Here is a 26,702-nt window from a genome sequence, read left to right as displayed (position 1 = left end):
ATGAGGTGTGACCTTGAAGAAAAGAAGGATGTTCTTTTATCATTTGTACCAACAAATAATGAAATCAGATGGAAATTATGAGCAAACTGGCACCCAAATGTAAAATAAAAAAGGGGGGCTCCTCAATAAGATTGCTGTACTTAAATAACGAGTTAAGTTAAATCCAAACTCCTTTTTCTTTACAGTAGAAAGACTTTTTTAAGGTACTTAATGCAACTGGGCACTGGCCTCCAAAAGGCATTTTCATGTACTTGTAGTAAGCATGCACTTGATGAGTTATTAATGAGCAAAATGTATGTTCAGAACCTTTATCACTACAATCCAAGGCCTTTTCCCTTTAAATGCTGAAGGATGGATGATGGATGGTGAGGACACAGAAAAACGGTAGGAACGTCCTCGCGGTCGACTGCAGGGGGGGCTTTGCAGAGCGCTGGTATTCTCACAGAGATTAAATCCTCCCCTCCATCTGCACCTCAGTTGTGGGGAGAATTAAATTCCTTGAAAAAAGGAGACGCGGCTCTTCATTTAGCACGGTAAACGAGAATCTTTGAAGTCAGCCGTTTAAAATAGGATTTACATGAATAAATAAAAAGGCTCACTGGTGTGTGAGCTGCAACACTGATCGCGAGAATGCACGGGAAGGCAGAAGGCTTTGGGTAATCGTCTGTGACGATAACACACACGCGCACACACTCTCGCACACACACAGGACACTGGGAATACACTTGACATGTTACTATAGTCTGGCAACTGTATAATAAATACCTCCTGCTCTGCTTTACAGTATGTCTTTGTTTGAACTTTGTGATGATTTGAAATCAGCCTTCTTGATCTTGGAGCGCAGGTTCCTGAACGTCTCATGTGATGGATGAAAAACAGTCGCTTTACATTAAACACCACTTTAATGATGTGATCACTTTGTTGTGAAGACACCCAGCCTCCGCTGTATGAATTAACAATAGGATGTTAGTTATTTATGTGCTTCACAACCGTGTGCTTCACATCCCTCACTGTTAAGTATAAAAAAAAACGTTAAAAACACTAAGGATGAGGCTCGATGGCGTTTCATTGAATTTCCTTTTTGAATCCTTTGTCTCGCGTGTGTTAAATAAATGATAAACTGGTCGTTAAAAGTTCCATCTTGCGGCACATTTCCATTTCTCTTTCCTGATGAGCAAACAAGGCGACATAAAAGGTTTGATGTGAGACTTGTTTTGAGTTGTAATTAAATAAAAGCGTTTTTTTCGTCTTGTTTTTTTGTCCTCGCTCTCACTGTCGCCCCCCGCCTCTGCTCTGATGGTTTTGTGTGCGTGCCGTGGATGGAGAACAGAAACAGACACCAGCAGAGTTCTCTGCCTCTGGATCAGTCTTAGCTATCACGATTTGCGACAGCCTCTGTTTGGTTATTCCTTATCTTGGAAGACCTCTCAAACTGGCTTTTCATCCTCCTCCTGCATATCCTCCTCTTCCTCTTCTACATCCCCTCTTCTTGCTTACCGGAATGGCGGCTCAGGCTGTTGAGGGTTTGGCCTGTAAAGCTGTTGGAGTCTTACCGGTCGTCCATTAGCCGGCCAGCCCCCTGATAGTTGTCCGATGACCCTGAGGCCGACTGGCTGACCGTGTCCTGGGAGTGCGTTGCTGGGGCTGAGGATGTGGGTCTGTCCCAGGTGAGGTTCAGGTGGAGGAGTACTGTTTGGATGACATGGTGCCGAGGCAGGGGGGGAAACTGGGTAGTGAGGGAGGAGGATGGCCGGCGTGAGGCCGTAGCGTACCTGGAACACTCTCAAAGGTCCCTGTGCCACAAAGCCGTTGGGCCGCTGAGGCTCCTTCGGCTGCTCCGAGTCCTTCTTCACCTCTGGAACTTTGCCCTCCTCCCTGGTCTTGGCTTTGCTCTGCTGCCGCTTGGCTTGAGCGATCTCCTGCATCTTCTCCGCTTGTGCCCGGCGGATGTGATACGTCTTCCTGGAACTTTGGAAGGAGTCCAAGAACTCATCCAGGCTTACGTTCCCCTCCATGAACTTCTCCAGCAGCTCCTGTGAGGCAGTGGAGACAAAATAAACCAGGATCAGCAAGGAAGGATGAGACACAAAGGGAGGTCCGACCACGGGGGAGCCGTTCAAACAAACTCCTCCAAGTATAAAGAGGATTTAATAAGCTCTGGGATATTTACCCACGGACTCTGGCACAGTTTGTCAGCTACAATATTTTACTGTAAGAACGTTTTACACGGCTAACAATGGTCCATGTGCAGCAACTGTTACATTTGGCAAAGCTTGAAAAGCCGTGTGATCTCGCTCCGTATTTGTTCCCAGGATGTGAGGAGCCGAGTTCAAGCCTCATCTGGCTGAGCGGAACATAAAGAGCAGACGTTTTATTTGCGAAGTAAACCTCGAGAAAAACCACAGTGACTGCTTAGAAGTCGAGCGTGATTCAGTTTTACACTGCACTGGGAATGAAAAGCAGAGATACATTCAAATGTGGCTCATTGTTTATTGTGACGATGGTGGTCACTGAGTTTTCCTGTCCATAGATTGTTTCGGCTCTAAATGTAGGTAACCCAGTTGCTCCCTGTGACCTAGTTTAAATGTCCACACGCTGCTGTGCATTAACCATTGACTAAAACTGCATTTGCTCGTGAATTACAAGGGAAAACAATCTGCTCCTGCCCTCATATGAGTGCACTTGTTCAGATGAACTCATCATTTTCAGAAAATGTGTGGAACAACAGAGTAATAAACAAGCTACAGTAGATTTACTTTAAAACTGAAATCCTCAATGTGTGTCAATATAATACAGAAAAAGCTGGCACAGATTTTTCCTGTCGATCGACTAATCGATTATTTCACTTCTCAACGTGTTGAGCTCGTCCACTATAATCTGATTTCTCCCACTGACCTGGTTTATTTCATTTCATGTGCACATGCTGGACGAACTGCAGTGTAGTTCAAGGTACTCGACCATGTGTAATAAAGTTCAATTGATAAAAAAAACCAAAACATGTTTTACATGGTATATAAGTACATGGAGATTGAGATACTCATTTAAATACTTGGAAAAAAAGGACTTTATCTAGTTTTTTTAAGGTGTCAACAGACAACTTGTGTCACTAGCGCCACCTGTTTGGCCATAAAGACACAACAGTATCAGAACACCAATAAGGACACAGATAACCCTCAGGTGATGCTTTGTTGACACTATTATTTTCAATATTTGTGTTTTTTTCTTTGAGTTCTGTTCCACAAACTGTCTGTGAAGCTTGAAATAACACTGGGAACAAAATTAATTAGCTACAAATAAATAGACTTTCCCGTGATTTAAAGAGCAAAGTTGGTTTATTCTCAATATTTCTTGCCGTAGCCCATTAATTACTACTGAAGATGAAAAACACACAAATGTGTTAAGACGACGACGGAATTCACCCAAACAGCTATTAGGAGATTTTTCAGCAACTAACAAATTACTCTTGTTTTTTTTTGGGAGCAGAAAGCATAAAATAAACGACAGACCAGAAGAAAAGGATTTACAGTATTTTGTTGTAAGAAAATATGAAGTTATTCTTTGTTTGGTTTAATTGTTTCATGTCATCCATTGACAGGAACATAAACATGAACAATTATTGCAACTATTCTTGATTGTTTGGGTGTATTTAAAGCTTAAATTGGACTTTGTTGAAGGGTAAATTCGTTCACTGCCCTCTCATTAATTGTCACTTGCCCCTGGTCAAGCCGACACTACCATGTGATCAGAGGAGTTTCTGCTTTATTACCTCCGCCTCCCACTGTGTCTTCACCCACTGTGACGCTAGCGCTTCTCCATCTGGCGTGGCCACCATTAAGCAACCTCAGGTTGCTGTGGATTTATTGGCCTGACTGCCAATCGACAGCAGCTGTTATGGGCAGTTTGTGAATGTTCATGTGAACACGAACGGACCGGACTCCGAAGTGTCGCGTTCCAACTCCAAGAGACGGCGAACGAGAGGAACGAGTGTGTGAAATAAAACAAAAACAAAAAACGAGGCAGAGAAACACACACACACACATGGATCTCCACAACGATGCTGCTTCTCTGTGCGTCATGCACTTTATTAGACAATAAACCATGACTGGGGTTTCACCGCGAAACATTCTTCAGTGTTTGGACACAAGTCTCATGTCTCATAAAACGTCTCGTTCCGCACAGAGTTAAAGATACAGAATGTAAAAATTTGGCACGGTACACTGTTACTGGTGAAGTCTCACGTTGCAGCTGAAAATGCCTCACTTCACAATTCCCTTCCAAGTGTGTTGGAGGAACTATGTAGCCTTCAGTTAGCATCAAAACTCAAAAGATGTATAGTTTATCCATTGTGGTGCAAAATGGTGGCCACCAAAGAGCTGACCTGAACATTCTACACACTGGACCTTTAAATCCATGTGCAACAATCAATTAGTTGATTATAAATGATTCATTCTATTATTTTGATGATTAATTAATGGTTTGAGTGTTTTTTAAATAATTAACAGGCTCTGTAAATTTTCAGAGTCTTAAATGCAAATATTTTCTGGTTTCTTTGCTTATTACGTCAAAGAAATCATTAAAACATATTTTTTGGGAAACATTTTATGACATTTTATGGACCAAACAATTAGTCGATTAATCAATTATGACTTTATAAATTATATTGTGAGAAGTAAAAGATAATTTTCTCATAGATTTCCATGCAAACTGAGTTGATTTTGCAACCATTTAAGACGCCCCCTGGTGGCCATTCAACTGTTTGTTTAATTCTACCAGTAAAACCTGTTTAAAATCAAAATGAATTGGTTTATACAACTGTCACTCAGGAGCAAACATTCATTTTTAATGACCTAACATTTATAATTTAAGGTTTTTGTGGTTCCTTTGCTCTAATGTTCACTAAACAAAACAAGACATTTTGAGGTTTTGGGAAAAACACACTGACATTTATCACCATTTTCTCTCATTTTATGGAACAAACAACAACTCATTTAATGAATAAAAATAATCAAAAGATTATTGAAACAATGAAAATAATCATATGAGTTGTGTTTCTTCTCGTGTGGGCTCACTGTTACTGTCTGTTACTGTAGTTAATCAGTGTCAGTATCTGCCTGTGACAGAACAGGATATTTAAGCAAATATGTTTAAAATTAAAATCTAATACATTTCTTCAGCTATATAAACAAACATGAGAGCGTACACCATCTGTGTCTGATTCACTGATTAAATTGCTATTAAACTCTGGTAAAACTTTCCCCCGAGGTTGCGTTTATTTAGATTAGTGCAGGGAGCCTTTCGTTAGCTTTACTCTTATTAAAATCTTTCTATAATTCTACCTTCTCCACAGTCTCTCGTGTTTACTCCATTCAATGAAACTCATCACACAGAGAGAGATGATCTGGTTATGGCAGGATTTATGCAAGAAATGCCTTAATTATTAGCTTCTAAATGCAGTGAAACAGCTCAAATCTTTGAAGTTTCAGAGCTTTGATGAAAAACGAGGCTGTCAATTTTAAGTCCCTGTAAAGCAAATAATGAGATTCTCTTCTTTGCACATTATATGTTAGAAAACAGTCCTAAGAACAACTTAGGACTGGAGTAATGAGGGAAAACCGTTTCTCTCTTCTCTGCAAACACTGTAATGATATAAAAACCAAATCAGCAGTCTGCCGTTCACTCATGAGTAACTACACCTGCTCCTACACTGTTTTTGTTCTGCGAGCCAGCTGAGACGTCTCTGTCCTGAAAATGTGTCTTAACCTTGTCGTAAAAACACAAAGAAAAGCTCTGACACGTTATTTAAAATCCCTTAAAGATGAGGAAATGAAGTAGAGAAGAAGAACTGACTCCTGCTGTGAGGCTGCAGTACCACTGAGAGAAAAAGAGGGTGACATAGAGCAGGACTGTAGCTAAACCAGCTCTGTTTGTGTACGGGATGTCGTTAAACTGTGACATCTGTTACTTGTGCTTTTACAATAATATTCTGTAAAAAAAACAGTGACAAACAGCGTCGTTAGAGAACGTTGGTCCTCATTTGAGCGAGAGGACCCCAATGTGTGAGTGAGTCCTCAAGTGGACATGGACTCATACAAGTGCGACCAAAGAAGGTGAACGTCGCTTCTTCTCATGTTTGTTCAGTAGGAAAATAGTGTGGAACGGTTCAGTTTGGTTTGGTACAGTACCTATTTTTGTGTGTTTCCATGAGGAATAGTACCAAAATAAACAGCCCCTATCATTCCATTCTTTGGTATCCTTCCCTTGGGGTCTCAGAATAAAATGGTATGCGACCGTCAGTCAGCTGACCATTTTTAATCATTCAAATTTAACAAATGTGCTTATAATCCGATTTTCTGAGGTTTCTGAGATTTTCAGTAGTCCTCAAGGAGACCAAAACCTGGTCCTACTGAGGCAGAACCTGGAACTGGTTGAGTTTAGGGCTAAGATTTGAATTGTGGTGAGGTTATGGTTGGTGGATAAGGCCTTGGGTAGACTGTCCAAATGAATGGAGCTCTTGAAATGGACAGAAATATGAGAATGTGTGTGTGTGTGAGAACCCGGTTCAGCTCTTTTCCGCTCAACTTAAATAAAACAAGCTCTTTGGAGGCTGCAGGGGGTTTGAGCAACAGAAACCATGTTGTGAGTGATTTGTACACGCTTAGAGAAAAACAACAAGCTCCAGTTTTGTTTCCTGTCATCAACATTTCTCTGCGTTCACGTTTGAGGAATCCTCCGAACCTGGGAGCTTTGTTTGACTTCAGGCGACAGGTGAAGAAGACGCTGGAGGTTTTCAAAAGGTGAGGATTTCCTTCTGACGCAAAACTAAAATATGCTCCTCCAGATTCTTTTTTACGCTACAAGAACGAGAAAATGGGGGAAAGATTTTCTACTCGAGCGACAGAGACTGTGTGTTCGATCTGAAATGAGATCTTTGTCCTTGTGTTAAGACTAAATCACAAAGACTTGGTTCAACTTACACACAGACCCACACTATTTTGTCTTATTTTCATTATTGATTAATTTGTTGCTTGTTTTTCCGTTTAATCGATGAGTTGTTTGGTCCATACGACGTTAGAAAATGTGGATCATTGTTTCCCAAACATCAAAGTGGTGATGTTCTCAAATGTCTTGTTTTGTTGAAATGATTTATTTGTTATATGGACCAAAGAAATGAACTAAATTAATTAAAAAACATTCAAACCGATTATCAAAGTAGCTGCTAATTGATTTAGTAATCAATTAATTGTACTATCTTTGCAAAAATTGAAAAATGTCGCAATATAAATGAGTCTGCATGTCCATCTTGTTTAGGGGTAGCTTAGAACTTCAGTAGGCGACATATTTTTGGTCATATTGATCAATAATTCCATATTCTTCTTTCGGTGTAATGTAAATCCTGTAATCTGGGCGAGAACTAAACCTCTGCTCCTCCTCTAGACTCAGGCCTTATCCTCGCAGAAACAGAACTTTCCCTCTACAATCTATTTTCTTTCTTTCTACAAGACGTAGACCGATTAATTGGTTTGGCCAATTTGAGTATTGGTTGTAAACATAACATGAACATCCATTTTCCAAAGCAAAAAGCATTAAAGGGCTCCTCAAATACTGGTTCCATGTGGATAAAAAGCCAATATTATCTTAAACCTGCTCCTGTTTGCAGTTTTGCTCTGGATGCATTGCAGCGAATATAAACCAGGTTTTAGTATTTAACCACTTGGGGGTTGAGACTCAACAAACAGCTGTTTGTTTTCTCCGGTGATGCTGCCCACTACAGCTTTAACAGAAGGTATAGAACAGCCCACACCTCAGTGGAATATTTACTAACGCGTCTGGGTTAGAGGTGTTTTCTTTAACATTCACTCAGGCTGCTTGTTTGGCTTGTGCTGGGTTTTCCTTAATCAATCAGCAGACAGCTGCTCCAAAGACTGAGGGAGGAGGTTATTGATTGGAGCCATGAGATGTGGAGGAGGGGAGCAGATCAATTCCAGCCAGGAGGGGAAGGAAGAGGAGGAAGAGGAGGAGGAGGAGGAGGAGGAGTAGCAGCAGAGTGGATTTCATCTGTGAGCAAAACTAAACTCCCTCACTGCTCTGATTAAGGCCAAAGGAACATGTCAGCGTCTGGTAGCAGAGGAACACATGATGATTGTGCTGCTCAAAACAAAACCAACACTGTTCTCACTCCGACGCGGAACGTCCTCAAGCTCGCTTTTGTGATTAATGATTAATAAGACGATATGCACTTTTATTGATCCCCCACTGGGAAAACAGAGTGTAATAAAAGAGCAGGAAGGAATAAAAATAAAGACAGAAACAGAATGTAGGCAAAATATAGAATAAATCTTATGACATGTTTTAATTTATCTGTTTGTAATCATTCTTTCAGGATTTTATGTTTTGTGTCTCTGTGCTTCTGTACGTCTGTAAAACACATTAAATGACCTGTGTGTACAATAATCTGCTGTTCAAATGAATTTGCCTTTGCCTAATTTTCTGATTAGTTTGTCCTTAAAATGTCAAAACAATTGGTGAAAAAGGTAAAAATGACAACATCCTTGAACAATATTCAGTTTCTTTGTCATAAAGAAGCAAAGAAAGCAGTAAATATTCACATTTAAGAAGCTGAAATCACAGAACGTGTAATAATCGATTAAATGACTCGTCATTGGAGCCCGAGTGTGCATAATCTGTAATAGTTAATCTGCAACTATTTAGATAATTGTTTAAATGTTTGGTTTTTTTCTTTTTCAGCTTCTTAAATGTAAATATTTTCTGGTTTTCTTTGCTCCATATAACAAAGAATTCATCAAAACTGAATACATTTGGTTTGTGGCCATTTGGGAAACATCAGTAAAGAAAATCTCCTGACATTTTAACGGATCAAACAACTGATGGATTCATCAAGATTATGAAAATAATCATCAGATGCGATCCTAAACCAGATGAAATTGAAAATGTTGCTGCTCTTGTGTTTCGTCTTCTTCTGCTTCATCTTCAAGCTTAATTGTTTTTGCCGCTGTGGCTCCTCTGAGTTTTCGACTCCAGTAAATCAAAAAATAGACTTAATAGCAGGAGCCAACTGTTCAAACAATCTGACCGGTATTTAGTGCGACGGGGACACATGCAGAACTAATCTGCTTCGACCTCATGAAGAATCTGAAGCTGCTCTGAATGTTAACAGGGAAAAGATGCGACTGCTGTTTTTCTTTATGTTTGTAAATGCTTAAAACATCTGAGGGCAGCAGTGACAGACCACATGTTCAATATCCTGTGCATAATGGCCTCTACAGAGACTGCTGTGATGGCTAATTCTCTCCGATGTTGGTCGTGTGTATGTATATTCCTCATGTCTTCTGGGATCAGGTTGCACAGAGGTGGGTGGGCTGCCGGTGAGACTGCAGGCTTTTCAGGAATCGACTACAGCAGTGTGATGATGTTTTTCTTTACCTCTGAATGCTCCTCGGCGCGTGCCACCTCCTCCTGCAGGAGGTTCTGCGCCGTCTGCAGGCTGTGCTTCTGGACGCGGGCCTCTGCAACGACAGACAAATAAAGGGGTGGATGATGAGGGATGACCTCACTGGAGCTGGGAGAAGAAAAAAAAAAAACCCAGCGAACCGCAGCAGAGAAAATTATTTTCCAAATCACAAAGAAGAGCTTTAACCATCTTCTCATCAGCGTATGTGCTGACTAGAAGATGATGATGGTGGTGGTGGTGATGGGGTGGACGGTTTCTGGAAAACAGGGGCTGTAAATACTCAACTTTGAGCTATTTTGGGAAACTGGTCTTACTTGTGTTTGACCACGAGACTGAAATTCGCCTTTAAAGTCTCATTTTTACTGTCTTCTCATATTTCTGTCCCGGATACTCCATTGAGATTCTCAGCCTTCAGCAGATTAATACAAAAACAAAAGAATAATTAAGAATAAATGCTTTTCCTCGAGCGTTCTTTGACCTTGTGCCTCGCCAAGAAAGCCCAGGAGGTCGCTATTCATGAGCACACACACACACACACATACAGCTGCCACATTTGAATTATTTATATCTTCTGAAATGAAATAAAAAGCAGGGAGCCTTAAACAAAAAGATTAAGGCAGCAGCTCGTAAAAACCCGCACAAGACACCGCATGTAATAAAACCTGCCACAGAACATTTAAACCAACATTACATCAGAGACGGTGGAGTGGTCACATGACTGACAACATGACTGTGACACGAGAGTTCAGCAAACGGAGGGAAAACACTGATTAAAACGGACTTTTTCTTCTATTCTTGTCAATATATTGGTCATTTTTATCACTGAAGAGATAGCGATTGACTGTATATTGATAGGTTATTCGAACACAGAGAGTGGTAATAGCTCATCGAGTGTATTCTTACTGAAACCCCGATAACACAAGACACAAAATACGTGGTAAGATAATAAGTACAAGAGGTAGGAATAGTATGGTGCAACATGGCCTTCGACAACGTTAACATCACAATAAAGTGATTCTGCAATAATCTATTTATAAACTATGTGACACAAATAGGTCATTTCTTCACTGTCTGCCATTATCCTGCTGTCAAATTCTCCTCTTTTCACATTCCTGTGAAAAGCGCTGAAAAACCTTTATGCTGTCCTAAAATGGATTTATTCTTTAAGATGTGGCTTTTAATTTGATTTGTCATAGTTTTAGTTGTTGAAACCACAGGATGCACATGTCGAACACTTCCTGTGTCCACTGTGTGACCCTGTGACGCGATATCTGTGTCACAATATGAACATGTAGGTGTCCTCGGGCTACGACTCCGTTCAAACATGCGAAGTTTGGGCAATTCATATTTAAGTTACTACAACTTCAGAGAAAGACTTGAGGAGAATCCACAAAGAGTTTGTACCTTATCAGCTTTTTATCAACACAGAACCGGTGTTGTTGGAAAACACTTTTTTAGAAAACGTCTCCCAGAGTAAAGAAAATCTTAAAATCTCAACCTTGCATTTTCATGTCAACAACCAATACGCAACTTTGGGAAAACAATAATGTCAAAGCGCCACCTCTCTAACGCTTAAATCACTAAACATCACGTTTTTGCTCATGATCCATGTCTTCCTCTCTGTTTTTGGTGTATTTGAAGTCATTTCTTGAATCAATCCCGTGTTTAAGAGCAGTATAACACCTAAAACATGGCGCATTAGTGTAAGTATCAGCCAACACTGGCTCAAGTGGACATTTCAAGTTTCAGGCAGCAAGAACAATGTCCACTGAGGTTACTTCCAAAACGGAGAATATGCAATTTCCTGTTGAAAAATAACATAAACACTTGCTTACATACAGGAAGTGCCACTAAAGCTCCGTGCTAAAAAGGCCTAATGTGAACAAGTGGAGACGAGCACATCCTGTGCCCGTTCTGTCTAAATATGCGTTCAGCGCAGAGCACAAGCGCAGCATCTGTTCACCTCCTGGGGAACGGCGGTCGCTCATCATTACATACAAATCTGACCCAGCTGACTGGAAAGTGTGTCTTGTCCCTGCGAGGAGACGTTGTGACAGCCACGCTAACCCCCCCCCCGCTCCCTGCAAGTCTGAGTGGGTTCAGTGGAAACTGAGGGGCAAATAAAGGTCACAGTGACGACTCCAATAAACTGTGAACCCTCCAGGGAAATCTCTACCCCCCCTCCCATCTGACAGATACAGAGAAAATGGACAGTGTGTGCAGGCGGCTGCACCTCAAGATGTTCACTCTAAATGTTCCCTGCTTGTCAGTGAAGCACGATGATGTGGTTTGGCCATCAAGTAAGTCAGCTGGATCTCAGACAAACTGAAAAAAAACATAATGGCTGCACCAAATGTCTGGTTCAAGGCTGAATGAACACGACAGTAGGTTCTGCTTTCTCGGACGGCAGCAACTCAACATTAATAATCCATGCTTCTCGCGTGGTGGACAGTCGCTGCGTGAAAATCAAATCGGCTGTAGTAAAAAACGCAAGCGTGCACTAAGGAGGGGCCTTCTCCATGACCCCGCGCTGCAGCTGTTGGGAGATGGGGGAGTAATGTGAGGTGACAGCCAAGCAAACAGAGAAGCCGCATGTGCCCTACATTTGAGGAGGTGGAGATGACGTGGAGGCAGAAGAACCTGAGGGCCAGCGGTGCCTGACGTTGAACCAAACGAGGGCATGGTGTTGCTGTTGGTGTAACTCACTGTGTCTGGGAGTGGATATGAGACAATGAAGCGTCGAGGCACTTCTACACGTGACTGTACTGTACACCAAACACAAACCACGTCATATGCACAGCGACAGCATCTTTGTGCTATTGTTGTGTGCATCTGCATCTATCACATCTATCAGGTACAGGTCGTCTCCAGGTTGTCTCTGCAGATAAAACGTCTAGTGTCTCCAAATCCTCAATTTGATTTGATTTTCAATTTTAAGGTCACAATTCGATTGCACAGCGGGTTCTGCCATTTTTAGGATCATTGGTTTTATGTCATAATAACTCATTACATTTTTTAAATTCCCGTTTTGATTGTCTACATGCAATGTTTGTTTCCTGTGCTTTGTTACAGGCTCATAACATAGTTTACATACCGTCGATTCCCTCAGGGGGTGTGTAACGCTTTAGGTCCGTGTTGCGAAGGTTGACTTAGATTAACGGAGGCGATTCAAACCCTCATAAACGTGACGTGAATGCTTCACTAAGCAAATGGAACATGCCGTTATGACAAATGTCATGTGACCAGGACATAAGTGAGGGCTGCAAAAGTATTCCACACAGTTGGAGCGTTATAATAGCAACGTGGTAAATGCATCAGCTTAAATGTCTTTGTAAAAGTTTCATTTTTTTAAAGTAGTAAAAAAAATCATGAAATGCAAGATTGAATCTCTTTTAAATATTGAGATTTTAGACATTTCCTTTGCTAAATGTTTAAGCATGTTTTTGGAACCATATCCAACAAATATAATAAAAAGTGTTTCAGAAGCAGAGTACCACCCACAGTTCGATATTTCTTTCAACACAGAACATATTTATAGACTGGAGGTCTCTCTGTTTTATTTTCGGTCTCACGTCCTTTAAAGTTGCCAGGTCTGCTCTCATGTTTCAGTCCTGCACTCTGTGAACTCCAGACCGGACTGAACACTCGTCCAAAAGTCCTCCCGTTGTGCTGTGATGGGCATGCAGTCATTAAAAGCACCAAAGAGACTCTTCCCGTGACAAAATGATTGAATCCTCCATCGGGCACCGACACCCCTCAAATCCCCCGACTGTCAAAGTGTCCGGTCCGGTCAGGGTCAGCGTCAGAACCTTTTCATGTGTGAGCTGAGACAATGTGAAGTCAAAACCTACATCGTCTCGGAGGAGTCTCGCCGTGCGAGGCGCTGATCGATGTGACAGTCGCTGTGAACGCACGGTGCGCTGAGCAGCAGCCTCCCAGCCAAACAGCTGATGTCCATGTGTTAATGAACCTCGCCAGAGTCTCCCAGTCAACTCTGAGATACAACACGAGGAGTGAAGGTTAAACAAACACTGAAATCAGACCATTTGTATCCACGTCACTGCAGCTGCGTTCAGTTACCTATCATATCAACAGCTTGTTTATTATAAAGAATTAGGCAAAAATACACTTTACATAGTTACAGCTGTCGCTTTCCACATTTTACACTATCAGTGAATTCAAAATAAATGAATGAATTCAAATAGAGACGGTGCAAAGCTTCATTTTGGCACGTGAACTGCTGATGATAGACCCTTAAGACTTCTGTCATTATGTAACTTAATTAGGGAATCCATGTTGAAAGGTCACGTACAATACAGCAAAGCCTGACCTGACTTGTACATTATTTATAACTCGATTCATATGCACATCATGCCTGGGTTTGTGTCACTCATTAAAGGTCAGATATTTACATGAATGTTTAACAGAAGCTTCAATTTAAAAAGCCAAAAATGCCATCATTTAAAAATCCCCTCCATGCAGCATGTGCCTGTCAAAATATGCTTTGAATAATAATTTGTGTCCAATTTGATTTTGCTTCTTGAATTTTAGCAGTTTGTTAAAAATCGAATTGATTTTTAAAGAAACGTTATAAAGGTCTAACAACTGGGGACAAGGCACTTTCTATTAAACTTTAAAATCCATCCTTAGTCTCCTGCATATTTGTTACCATTTACTGCTATGACAATATTGATCAATGATTGCATATTTGACCAATCACAAGACAGCTCAGGTCAGAGAGAGATTTTAACATTGTTCACAACTACCTACAACTAAAAAGAAAGACAGACATTACACACAAGCGTGCAGACTTTCAGAGATAAAAGTATGTCATACATGAAGAGCACATGTCATATATCTATCATATCTATCGTAAAATCTTACCATTTAATGATCTAGGAATGAGACTCTCGACTGTTTGTCTGCCTTTAGGGTCGTGAAAAACAAGTCGACACATCATCATCCTTCAGTCTGATATTGCTTCTGTTTTTGTTCCCTACAAACCCCTGAGGGAAATATCTGCGTCTTCAGCTGCTAAATGCTCCTCTATGTTCCCTCACTGTGCACAGTTTGTGTGTAGCGGAAGGAAACATTGGTTTTCTTTGGCTTTGTTGCTGAAAAACAGCTGCCTGTCTTAGCAGAAAACATTGAGTGAGTGAATAAAAACATTAAATACTTGATCTGGAAAGGTAAACAATGAGGTCACCTGTGGCCAATACTGTCCCTGGTCATAGGCTGCTAGACTGACTGAACCAGCGCCAGCTGGAAACAACACAAACATGGAGATGTTGTAAATCAAGAATGAGAAATACCATTCCCCCAGCCCCCCCCCCCGAAAAGCTGCGTACTCTACTGTGCTGGATAGCTGTGAAAAATCAAGTGAATAAATGCACTTTAACATGCTGGGCAGGCATTCTGCGACTGATTATACACACATAGGTCATGGTTTTACAGTTGGGGCCATGCAGGGCATGGATGTATCCGAGGCTTGGGAGTCAGCAGTGAATTACAACCCTGCAGCGCTCTGTGCTCACGTTTGTCGCACATAAAAACCTGAGAGACTGAGAGAGTCCGTGTTAAATCTACAGCAAGTGTGATTACAGCTTCACAGCTGTGATGAGCTGCGAACTGGGAGTAACACTGGCCTTTTTAAAGGTCATGCAGGGGTGGGTATCGGCCAAACTAGCTACTCGTGTTTCAGTGAAGACCACACTTAAAAACCAAAAATGTACCCAAGACTGTAACCAAGTCACGATGACCAAGACCACAGTATACCCAAGACCAAGATCTTTAGGGACCAAGACTGAATCATGACTAGGGGTAAGCCTTCTGAGGGCTGACGATGACAAAGACCACGGTGTACCCAAGATCAATACATTCAGGGACTAAGAGTGGATCGTGCTGAAGACCAAGACCAAAGAGTAGCCAAGACCAAGATTTTTAGAGGCTGAAACCAAGTAAAGACCACCAAGACCTTAGTGTACCCCAGGCCAAGAGTTTTAAGAACTGAAACCGAATCATGACCAAAACTATGACCAAAGTACCAAAGACAAAGACTTTTAAGGAATGAGACTGGATCATGACCAAGACCAAATTGTACCCAAGACATTTTTAAAGGCTGAGGCAAATTTTGAGGGATTTTGAGACCAAGTCAATGTGACAACCAAGACCAGAGTGTACCCAAGACCAAAACCTTAAGGAACTGAACCTAATTATGACCAAGACCAGAGTGTATCCACGATCAAAGCTTTTATAGGCTAAGACCAGAGTGACCAAAAGGAAGGACATAAAAAATATAGTGGGCTTGGCTTGGTCTCCACTTGGCTTCCCTCTGCCTTGTCTTGGTTAAAGTCAGTTCTTGGTCTTGTCAGTGTGTTGTTTTTAAATGCAATATTACTCTCCTCCTACGAGAAAGCCTCATCTGAAATGACAATAGAAGCGTTTATCTGTTTTTATATTCAGTGCAGAGCTCTCCTGAGTCCTGTAAATCAAACCGTGAGATCAGCACCATGACATCTTATTTCCTTTGACGTCCCGTTGTTCCGAGGTTTGATGAGCTTTCCTGTGTCTGTTCAGTCATGGTCAGTGCTGCTCATGGGATCAGCTCTGCTGTCTAATGCCAGAACCCACATTTCTCCAATCTGACAGATTTATAATCAGTCTATTTAAGGGACTTTTTCCTGTTTTCTTCCCATTTGGAAAGAACTAGTCCCCATATGCTTTCATCTGTGTCCCTCTTCACTCCACAGTTGGTCAGGAAAGGGCTGATGTTCAGCATGAGCACGATGTCTACTGAGGCCTGTATGACCAGTGCAAGGACAAAACCTGCAGCAGCTTTGTACCTGGATATCCGATCCAGGTACAAAGATTTTCTATGGTCGTGTGGAAGAGAGCAGGCATTGTCTTGATGCTCAGTTAAAGTATTATAATCTGTAGAGGATAACAGATATGGGTTTTCTATAAGTAAAAAAAAAGATGTTTGGGGATGAAATTTGGATGAATTGGCCGATTAACACAATAATCAGTTAGTGCAGATGGATGAAAATGACAAATATCAGTCCAACCAATAAATCATTGCACCTCGACTGTAGAGGAACACTTTTACCATTGAATCCAATATGAAACCGCCTCCAGGACAATTAACTGAACTCATCCTTTCCCTTCTTTTTCATGCTACATTGACACTTGAGTTCCCCTTTAGGATTTATAGTTTCCTCTTTTCTCTCTCCCTTCACAACATTGGCCAATTCCGCCAAATTCTGACAGCTCTTTCTCTCCAGGCTTAAAACACGGACGTCCACATTAGGAGCGTACAAACCATTCATCGGAATTCCTGTAAAAACGCGACTAAGAGCATTAGCCACCCTAGCAGCTGTGTTAAGCTGTAGTTAGGGAATATTAACAAGCTGATGCTAAGCATGCAACGTACAATGCCAAACACTTTTTTTTTTGGAGCGCTCATTTCAGAGTAAGCACATTCACTGATTAGCATTAAACATGAGATACAGCTGGAGTTAGTGTGGCTGCCAATATTTTTGGGGATATTTTGCTGCAACCCACTGTAGTTTGTATTGGACGGGTGAAATTTTGGACTTTTAATGCCAATCACACGTTATTGGAACAGACATCAGGGGTGATTTTGGGGTTCAGTGTCTTACCAAAGACAAGATTGAACCACCAACCCTCTGATTAGTGGCTGGTCTGTCGTACCAGCTAAATTTCAAACAAAATCTACACATGTCAACCTTATGGTGGCACTATAGGAAAAGGTCAAAGGTTCATCAAAGCCATTGGGAGTCGTCGTCGTGGCCGTGTGGACATCTGAACCAAACTTCACTGTAATCAACTCAATGGTCTTTACGATATTTCAGTCTGGACAAAAGAGACGGACACAATGGACACCAATAATCAGACTATTTACCTTTATTCTGATTAAGACATTATGAGGGTTTGGTCCATAAAATGTCAGAAAATCTGGAAATAACAATGTTGTCAAATGTCTTGTTTCTCCACAAACCAAAATGATTCAGTTCAATGATTTATTTGTTATATCAAGCAAAGAAGACTCTTAGTAATTGATTAATAATCAATGTATCAAGTAATTGTTTTAGCCCTTTAAGACATTATCAAATCTATGCTGACATGAGTTGCTAACAGGATATTTTATCCATAATCCCATTTCTACAGTAAATTCTGGTATATCCACATCACATGGGAAGTCAAATTTTTACAGCAGTGTCGTAAAAAGATGAGAGAAGATGGAATTACCGGTCACTTATGCTGGACAACACATTGTGTTACCCGTGATGTGAATCATGCACAAACGCTTTAGTCGCTCAAGTGTAATTACTCAAACTTGAGCTAAAATTCATGAGAGGGCTTGGAAGAAAATGAGCAAAGAAGTTGGATTACCTGGTAATTCTTAAAAATGTGCCACCTGATTAAAGTCATCAGTTGCGCTGTTGTTGGTTGGTTGCTGGTTTGGTGTAGCATTAGCCACAGGCAAGCAGTAACGGGCTGTGACTATCAAGAGTAAACACAAACGATCCGGTGACGACAGTCGAGCAAGTGAAATGGCTTCCTGCTGCGTGCAAAAGCACCATTACCAAGCTTAATCTGATCATGACTCACGTCTACATTACACACAACGGTGAAAACAATACATTGGACATTATAATCTAATTAGACATATACATGTGTACATAATATGATTAAGAGTATGGAGCGTGACCTAATTCATGTTTAAGTATCAGAAAGTGCTTGTTACGTGGCCGTGTCTTAGTCAGACTATTGTTTCAATCTGGTGAACACTAGAATATGGAAATATAATCACTGCAAGCCAAATGCCAGACCGTAGTATGACTTCCTGCCTTCATTATTCCACACTGCAGCTGCTTGAACATGCTTTTAATGTTTATTTAGATGACACGGAGCTCTTATTCCTTATGCTTTCATTCATATTGACTTAGATGGTTTGGGACAAAAGAGAAACAACAGCCAAATGAAAGCAATGCAAAGTCTCGAGGCCAGCTGTGTTCACTGAGATGCTGCACAGCCAAGCTGAAAGTGTCTCTGCCGCAGTATAGATGGAAACTCTAAACCTGTGTTTTGTCTGACAGCTTCACTGAACTGCTACCGACTATGAGCAACTCGCTCAGCATCTCCTCTCACTCTGAATCCTCCTTAAAATATGTATCACACACTGGGCTCACTTTTCGAATCTGTCCCGACAGCACAAACACATCTTAAATGTTTGTATCGCGCACACACACACACACACACCGAAGTACAAACACTCAGATCTTTCAGACCCTTAGAGACCACAAGTGACTTGCTGACATTGACTCAAAGGGGTGTAATCCTTTTATTCCAGTCTGACTATGGAAAGTCCCAGACAGAAAAGCTTCATCACAGACACATATGCACTTTGTTCTCTGACAACAGAGGAGGTGGACAGATACAATCTCACAGGAAGTGAACATGAAAACCTCTTCTTTTGGTCTGATGAGTAGAAACAAACCCCGGCATCCCGATTTGATGACGACACCTGACATCGCAAATAAAGGTGTGACAATAAGACACAGCAAGTACAGTCCTGTGAAAGGATCCTCAGCTGCCGACCCACGTTTGTGCTGAACTCGTGGGTGTAAAGAGAATTTACTGTTTGGCCAGTGGGTGAAAGTTCAACTCTTTTTTTATTATTATTTTTAACATTGGTTTTGAACACAATTTCAGCACTTTTGTGCTCCTTTGACAAGGACCACGGATTGGTCTGTGGATTACAGGAGATTGGAGAAGAACTGTAACAGACAAAGGGTGCAGTCTGGGTGTTGCGCACAGACATAACAGCCAAAAAACAACAGCTGCTAAACGACATCAAACGAAGAACCACAGTCAGACAATTGACAATGCTTTGACTAAAGTGATGCCAGGATGTTGTTCTCATAAAACTGACACATGGTGCTGAAGCAGTCACAGAGTTGCCAAAGGCATATCTCATGTTTTTCATGATGGTACAAGTCTTGATTTCCTTTCAAATTTCAACCTGACACTGATATCAAAAGTTCACTGATGTTATCAGTGGATTAATGTTTTAATGACAGACGCCATAGATGCATATCTCTAAAGTCCTTCAAGGTAAGTCTTTCAAGTGTTTTGTGTGTGCAACCAATATGCAACTTTGGGAAAGCAATACAATAGCTGTGGCGCTGTAACACTGCCATAGAAATACAACTAACGATGACAACAACAACGAAAATGTGTGACAGTAAGAGAGGTGGCACTATGACATCATCATTTTCCCAAAGTTGCCTATTGGTTGTACATTTGCAAGAAATGTATGCTAACCCTGAGAAATGATCTGGATTTCTGCATAAATTGGTCATAAAATGGGATCTGATCTTCACCTAAGTCACAAAAATAGACAAACAATTATATGTTTTCATGTTTTTATTGACTGGGTACGATTGGGGACTTGCCTCAATTGGAGGTTGCAATATTCAGCCGGTCCCAGTTTGCTTTCACACTTTCGCATTTAAGTGAAATGAACCAAACCTATTGAATAAGTGCATGTGCTTTGGTTGTGTTTACCCACAATGCCCTGCGTTGTACTCACAACACCCCGTGTTGTAGTCCGCTTCCTTCATATGGGGCACTTGAAGCAAACCGAGACCTACGTTCATACCTCTCCCAAATCCCACAGTTGCATATTGGTTGTACACATAAAAACTCAAGGGTGCCGTTTGTTTTTTCTTAGGCTGGGACACATTTTCTGAAAAATAGCATTTTAGAGCTCCCAGAACGCTGGTTCCATGAGGATAAAAAAGCCGATCCCGTGTGCCAGGGGCTCTGAAAGGGTAGCGGTGGCTAACGACTGAGGTGAGTGAACAGGACACAGCTGAACCTAATTAAGGAGGAGCAGGTCGAGTCAATGATGGGAGAACACAGGAAGTGAAGTTGTCTGGGATGGAAAAGAATGTGAGGAACTAAAATAAAAACAGGTGGAGATGCTGAAAATTGTAAATGGTCGGTCTCTTCCATATAATGTCATTTTCAAGATGCATCTTGTGTGTTACCATTTTGCGTTGTGACTCCATTGCTGCAGCCTCATGCATATTTCCCTCTAAATCCAGACTTTGACACGGTGTCTGGTTACTGCTGCCGAGCTCCGACTGTTCAGTCGATGTCGTTTAGCTTCCACATCTCGCCTACGTCCACTTCAGCCGACTAACACACTGCATTTTAACACCCACTGAGGAATCTTAAGTAGCCGCATGGGAATATAAAAGCAGTTCACTGGCCACTCGTTTTGTGAACGCCGGTGTGTGCCATTGAGCGTGGACGTGACTCAAAAACTGTTTCTGGCTGCAGTGAAGTCTGGTTTGAACCTCTTAACATACTGTACATCTTTCACTGGATATCATCAAGAGCCAAAAAAGTCTGGAAAGCAGCTCTTTGATTTCTTATCAGTGACACTCAATTTGACAGCACGTATTGATGTTTTAAATAGCACTGCAGCTGCGCTGTAAATATCTCACAGTGATCTACTGTCTTTATCCATTGGAGCGTGAAAAAATATGTATGTGGGCCTCGACTAAGCAAGTAGTCTTAACGGATTTTTATCACTTTGAGTATCTCCGAGATTAAATCTCCATGCTTTAGAGAAATTTTGTTTATATTAGGATATCACAGATGCACAGTCGGCGAAGGGGATGAAATAATGAAAAAAGGAGAGAGAGAGTGAGTCTGTGCTCAGTGAAGCCTTTTCCATCTGCAGTGTGGACGAGACAGAGCAGCAATGCAGAATATTCTGTGATACTTCCGCTTTAAGATTTGACAAAACTAAAGGATGGCTGTCGTTTTCCCCAAAAATCATGCTCACATGAATATTACTTGATACCATTGAGCATATTCACACACATTCATTCTTAGTGAGGACATAACGTATTCCCGAGCCCCTTACCCTGAGCTTAACCATCACAGTTCAGTGCTTAACCCTACCCTGACCTAAACCCAACTCTAACCCTAAAACCAGGTAACTAAAGGTCTTGGTCTTGGGTCAACTGTGGTCTTGATCATGGTCTTGACTCGGTTACAGTCTTGGGAACGTTCTGGATTTAGCTGTTTTATTGTGGTATATTTACTGCAACACTAGCCGGATGAACCAATAAAGTTTGAGTAACTTATCAATATTCATTCATACGTTATAAATCAGCCAACGCTTATGTTTTAATAAAATGACAAGCCACCGGTGGACCTCTCCAACAGAGACAATTACATTTTAAAATTGGACGAGAGAGTACGAGTCCTGACTCCTGATGAGGAAATCAGCTGACGTCCCGATTCAAAAGTCTAAACGTCGGAGCCAAAGTGCAGTAGCAGGAAGAAACAGAGAAACTCTGACGCCAACAAAATCTGTGAGAAACTGGAGTGGATGTCAAGAACAACTCAAGGCCTCGACGCCACCTGGGAGACACAACTCACTCTGCCAGCTTCCACTGGTCGCAGGATGTATGAAACAATACAGCTGTCGGCCTTGATCTCTGCTCAGTTTACTCCTCTCAGAAAAGCATCTTCATTCACCGTTTTTCTTTTTTTTCCTTTTTCACCCTCCTCTTTCCTTGTCGCACCAAACGAGAATCAGATGTTTAGCAGAGGAAGGACGGACCCCCGCCCATCCTGCTTTGCTGGGGTGGCGGGACAGCACACACACACACACACACACACACACACACACACACACACACACACACACACTGACAGGAAGTTTAACATTCCTCCCAACTTCGATCAGTGGCCGGCAGCTGATGCAGAAATGTGGCGATGTCTTTTGACGAGGGTAGAACCCGGCACTTAGAGCTGCTCCGTTAAAGCTCACACTCGCGGTTTAACACAAGCAGCAGTTGACAATATGTCGGGAAATGAAGGCGGAGAGATTTACTTTATCACCTGCTCTCGGCTTGGCTCTGCTGTACGAGCGCGAGGAATTTCCTACAGTTTGCCCGTGAGGCTTTTAGATTTCAGGCCGAAGCTTAGACGACATCCTCCGGCGCTGCCCTGTGGCTGCCTCGTCACAAGCTTGACTTGCCTAAACAAAGACAAGGCCCCCTTTTTCACCCTGCAAATTCCTTGACAACTGCTGGAAGCTTCCTGCTGGCACTTGATATGCTCCATTTCGTTCCCATGACCAAAGCACAGTCACGCTGAGGCTTTCGATGAGCAGTTGAAGCCTCGTCTCGCTGACAGCCCCGAAAGCTTTTTCTGAGCTCTGATGTGAAACTTCCCCTTAACTCTGCGAATGAGCGGAAAGTGTCGCAGCGAGTCAACGGTGATTGAGGAGTATTTTTTTGCTTTCTATGCCTGTGATGGTGCAGCAGGGAAAGGCTGTGAGTCTCACTGCAATTACAAGGGAAGACAATGAGGAGCCACTGTGGGATTTCATGTGTAATTACTCTAAACCTTCAGTGGTGAGGGTGCAAACGCTGCATGGGTTTTCCCCGTGATTTCTTCCTTTGTTTATTTTCCTTTGCAGCCCGTGAAAAAAGCTGTGAGGCCACGTGAGTTTGATAATCAGCTGTTCTAAGGTCAGACGCAGAGCAGCGCTGTCACTGGCAAAATGAAAGCAAATCCTGCTTCACTTTCACGGAGCAAGGACTTTTTCACTAATCCATTCCTGGAATTTGAACCAGTGACCTTGCCACCACCACACACTTTTTTTGATTTATGTCTCCATAGCGATCGTTTACCGGCATTTCATCCATGTGAAACCAGAACCCGATACCCCACCCCCAGCCCACCCCACCCCGCCTTTTTGTCCACTCACCGAGCCGACTCCGTTTTTCCCAGCATGTGGTTGCCAGGTTGGACAGTTCCCGGTATTTCTCCGCCAGCTGGAGTTTGCCGTTATTGAGACGTGGTCGCCGGGCGAGGCTCTCCTCGGCCAAGTTCCGGTTGGAGGTCAGCAGCGTCTCCCTGTCCACCTGAAGCTCCTGGAACTGGACAGAAAATCAGAAAAACTCTGATTAGAAGATTCTTTTCTGTTCCTGATTCATAAATGTACAATTCTCTTGAGATGAATGCATCAAACTAGCAAGCTGCCATTACTGCGGAGGTGTCTCCACACTGAAAATTTGTTGGTATTATTTATTGTATATTCTAAACTCCAGTGCATGAGAGCGAGTAAAAGTAAGGCAGGGTTCACAGTGTGTTGAGTTTAGAGGAGCAGCTTCAAGATGCATTCAAGAAACCTCAAAGACACAAAGTCCACTAACCTACTACTACTCACTGGAGCAGAAATATTTGTTTTTATAAATGCTGCCATTGAAAAAACATTTGTTTTGAATGTTTTTAATATACTTTGCATAGCCACTGTGAGTCGACAACCAAATACTCTTATACCCTAATTAGAGTATACAATTTTCTCCTTTTTAACTTGTCTTTATGAACACGGTCATCAAGTTCTAACTTCCGATGTAAACGGAACTCGCCATAAAACCATCAAACCAACAGTTTTAAAACAGATGCAGATTTTAGCTCCAGAGTGAAGAAATGTTTTTATGTTTGTTATCGCGGTGCATTCAATGACTCATGGTGTTAAACGTGCAGAGAGCACAGGGGTTACACCCACCACAGCTGCATGACTTCATATGAACACAGGGACTCGCGGGTGAAGGAGAGAGGTGTGTGTGTGTGTGTGTGTGTGTGTGTGTGTGTGAGTACAGGGACAAACAACAAACTTTGTGAGGACAGTTAGGGACATTTTGTCTGGTCCCCACAACTTTAAAGGGCTTTTTTAGAGTTAAGACTTGGTTTTAGGGTTAGAGTTGGTTTTGTTAGGGTTAAGTTAAGGGGCTAGAGAATGTGTACGATGTGTCCTGGCTAAGATATAAAAATCAAGTTTGTGTGTGTGGAATCTTTCTGTCAGACTTTCTTTATGCTCTGCTGCTGGTAAAACAGCACCTGATGAAGGACGAGGGCGTTGGCTAAACACCTGAGAACCATCTTATCATCAACTCTCTCTGTTCAGCTTCTGTATGACACGACATACTCAAACACCAGATAACACACTGAAGCTGAAACCATACAAAGTCAATGGAACTACTGCAAATATTTGCAGTGTGTGTGTGTGAGTGATGGCTAAGCAGCCTACCACCTGTGTTTTCATGTTCTGTGAGCCATCACGTGGCTTTCAGAAAGTTGTGTTATGTCATTTCCTCTTAATCTCATGCAGGAAAGGTGGACTCCACGAAGAGAACTCCAGAATATCAGGGCATATTCTCCTTATCACTTAATCTGGAAGTCAATACCATCATTGATCCTTTTGTCAATGAAACAGTGACAAATGACTTGGATAATTTAATCATGAAGCCAAAGACATTCAGTTGACTCACAGAAATTGTCACATTGCACCTGAACAGTGAATAATTCTGCTTTAAAAACGAGGATTCTGTCAGCTGTTGAAGAGACAGCTGCTGTGCAGCAGGTTCAGCGGGGGAAGCACCAGGTGAGGTGATTGGCACAGCTGTAGTGAGGAGTCTAATCATGTTTATTCTACCTGGACCTGGGAGGGAAACCACTGCTGCACATACTTTATTTAGGCTATTTTCACACATATCTGAAAGAATCTCACACCTTTTAATGTGTTTTTTTTTAAAAACTCAGTTTTAGATCACTGAAAACTGGAATACTTGAATTTCCCAAAGGGGATGAATAAAGTTTATCTAATCTAATCGAATCGAATCTAATCTAATCGAATTGAATCTAATGGGAAAACTGGTTACCTGCCTATCCATGATAAATACATAGACTTTATGCACTTTGTTCTCTATGCTGTGAATAAATCGAGAAATCCTGCACAGGTGTTAGACAGATATCATGATGTATCAGTATATGATTGTCTTGCAGTATATTGATCGCAGAATCGCTGTATCGTGATATTATTGGTATCGTGATTCCCACCCCTACTGTTTCATTATTAAACGATAACGAATATTGGTTGAAACGGCGTGGAATCGAGGATTTAACCACACCCCCAGTGTGACGTCCCGCAGGCGTGCCAGAGGGGAAAAACATTGCCCCCACTAACCCGAAGATGCTGCCATCTAATAGTAACCACAGCCACATGTTAATACTTACAGTCTATGAGAGGAGCAATGACATAATAAAATACATGGGATCGAATCATAAATGGGATTAATATACAGATGAAACCTTTATTCATACAATTTATGTTGAAAAGTCACATTTCCGACCTTTTATGGCTTATAAGGCACCATGCTGGGTGAGGTATGCTCGTGCGGGGGAGCGGTTGGGAAAGTCACACTGTCACAAGACCACAGGGAAACTATAAATTACTCAAATGAGCTGCAGCAGCTCAGCACTGCCAACACGCAGAGTCACGGCGTCACTGTACAGAAACAGTTAAAAGTGTCTCACAAACACCGACACAAAGCCACTCTGTGAGCTCCACACTGCACAAAAACCAAAATTGTCTTGAATGCTCCATCAGTCTCAGCATTCCTGCGACTCTGCCCAGCCGGATACATTTCGGTTTCAACTGCTTCCCTTTCAGCAGTCACTCACTCCGGACGCAAAGGCCCGTTTCACTTGGTCCAGCGTCGTTCGCTGCATCTGTCTCACATTTTACGGGTCGTCAAAAAGGACGCATGAGTCTAAAGTCCGGCGGAATTTCCAGAATGTGCCCTGTGGTCAAACGACGGGCCGAGATACGGCGCGTCTGATTCAGGAGAATGAAAATAACACGGCGTGTTTTGAACCAATTATGTGTCAAGTTTCCCTAAACAGGACACTCCGTTTCCTGCTTTGTGTACTCTACTCATCAAACAACTGACACAGTCTGTTGAGAGCAAAATGCTTGTTGAATTGTGATGCACAGGCTGTAAGAACACAGTTGATATTGTTTATCGTGCCTGATAAATGACACTCTGGGAGCAGGAGACTCAGATCCTGGAGGAGACAAAAGAGCAGCGCCGCCTTTGTTTTCTGTGGTCGGACGTGTCTGACCACATGAAATGCAGTAAATAGGTGCTTCTCTTTTATCTGAAGTGAGACTCAAACCTAATGAGACTTCTGTAACGCAGAGGCGTTAATTAAACAGCCGCCCCTCGGATGAAAAGAAGAAGAGAAGGCTTTTCCATGACAGGGAATCCTTCTTGTAACACCAGTGTCACACATTGGTTCTGAAACCATATTTCAGCGGCTAACGCTGTTGCCT

The 26,702-nt window shown here is 42.0% G+C and overlaps 1 protein-coding gene across 1 annotated transcript in view; it reads right to left on the bottom strand.

The window, feature by feature from the left end:
- Window positions 1-883: 883 nt before the first annotated feature.
- The window catches only part of vps37d (VPS37D subunit of ESCRT-I), a 29,322-nt gene continuing 3,503 nt past the window's right edge, over window positions 884-26,702 (bottom strand). Inside the window, exons 2-4 of the mRNA XM_058627860.1 lie at window positions 23,292-23,463; window positions 9,442-9,524; window positions 884-2,033 (exon numbers count right to left, since the gene is read on the bottom strand). Of these exons, the coding sequence (XP_058483843.1) occupies window positions 1,494-2,033; window positions 9,442-9,524; window positions 23,292-23,463 (795 nt within the window). The 3' untranslated portion in view covers window positions 884-1,493. The remainder of the gene's footprint in view (window positions 2,034-9,441; window positions 9,525-23,291; window positions 23,464-26,702) is intronic.

This window comes from Solea solea, chromosome 4 (genome assembly GCF_958295425.1).
Source record: "Solea solea chromosome 4, fSolSol10.1, whole genome shotgun sequence".
Lineage (NCBI taxonomy): Eukaryota > Metazoa > Chordata > Actinopteri > Pleuronectiformes > Soleidae > Solea > Solea solea.
Note: the sequence above shows the minus strand (reverse complement) of the source record. Positions and strands in the feature narration are given on the sequence as shown.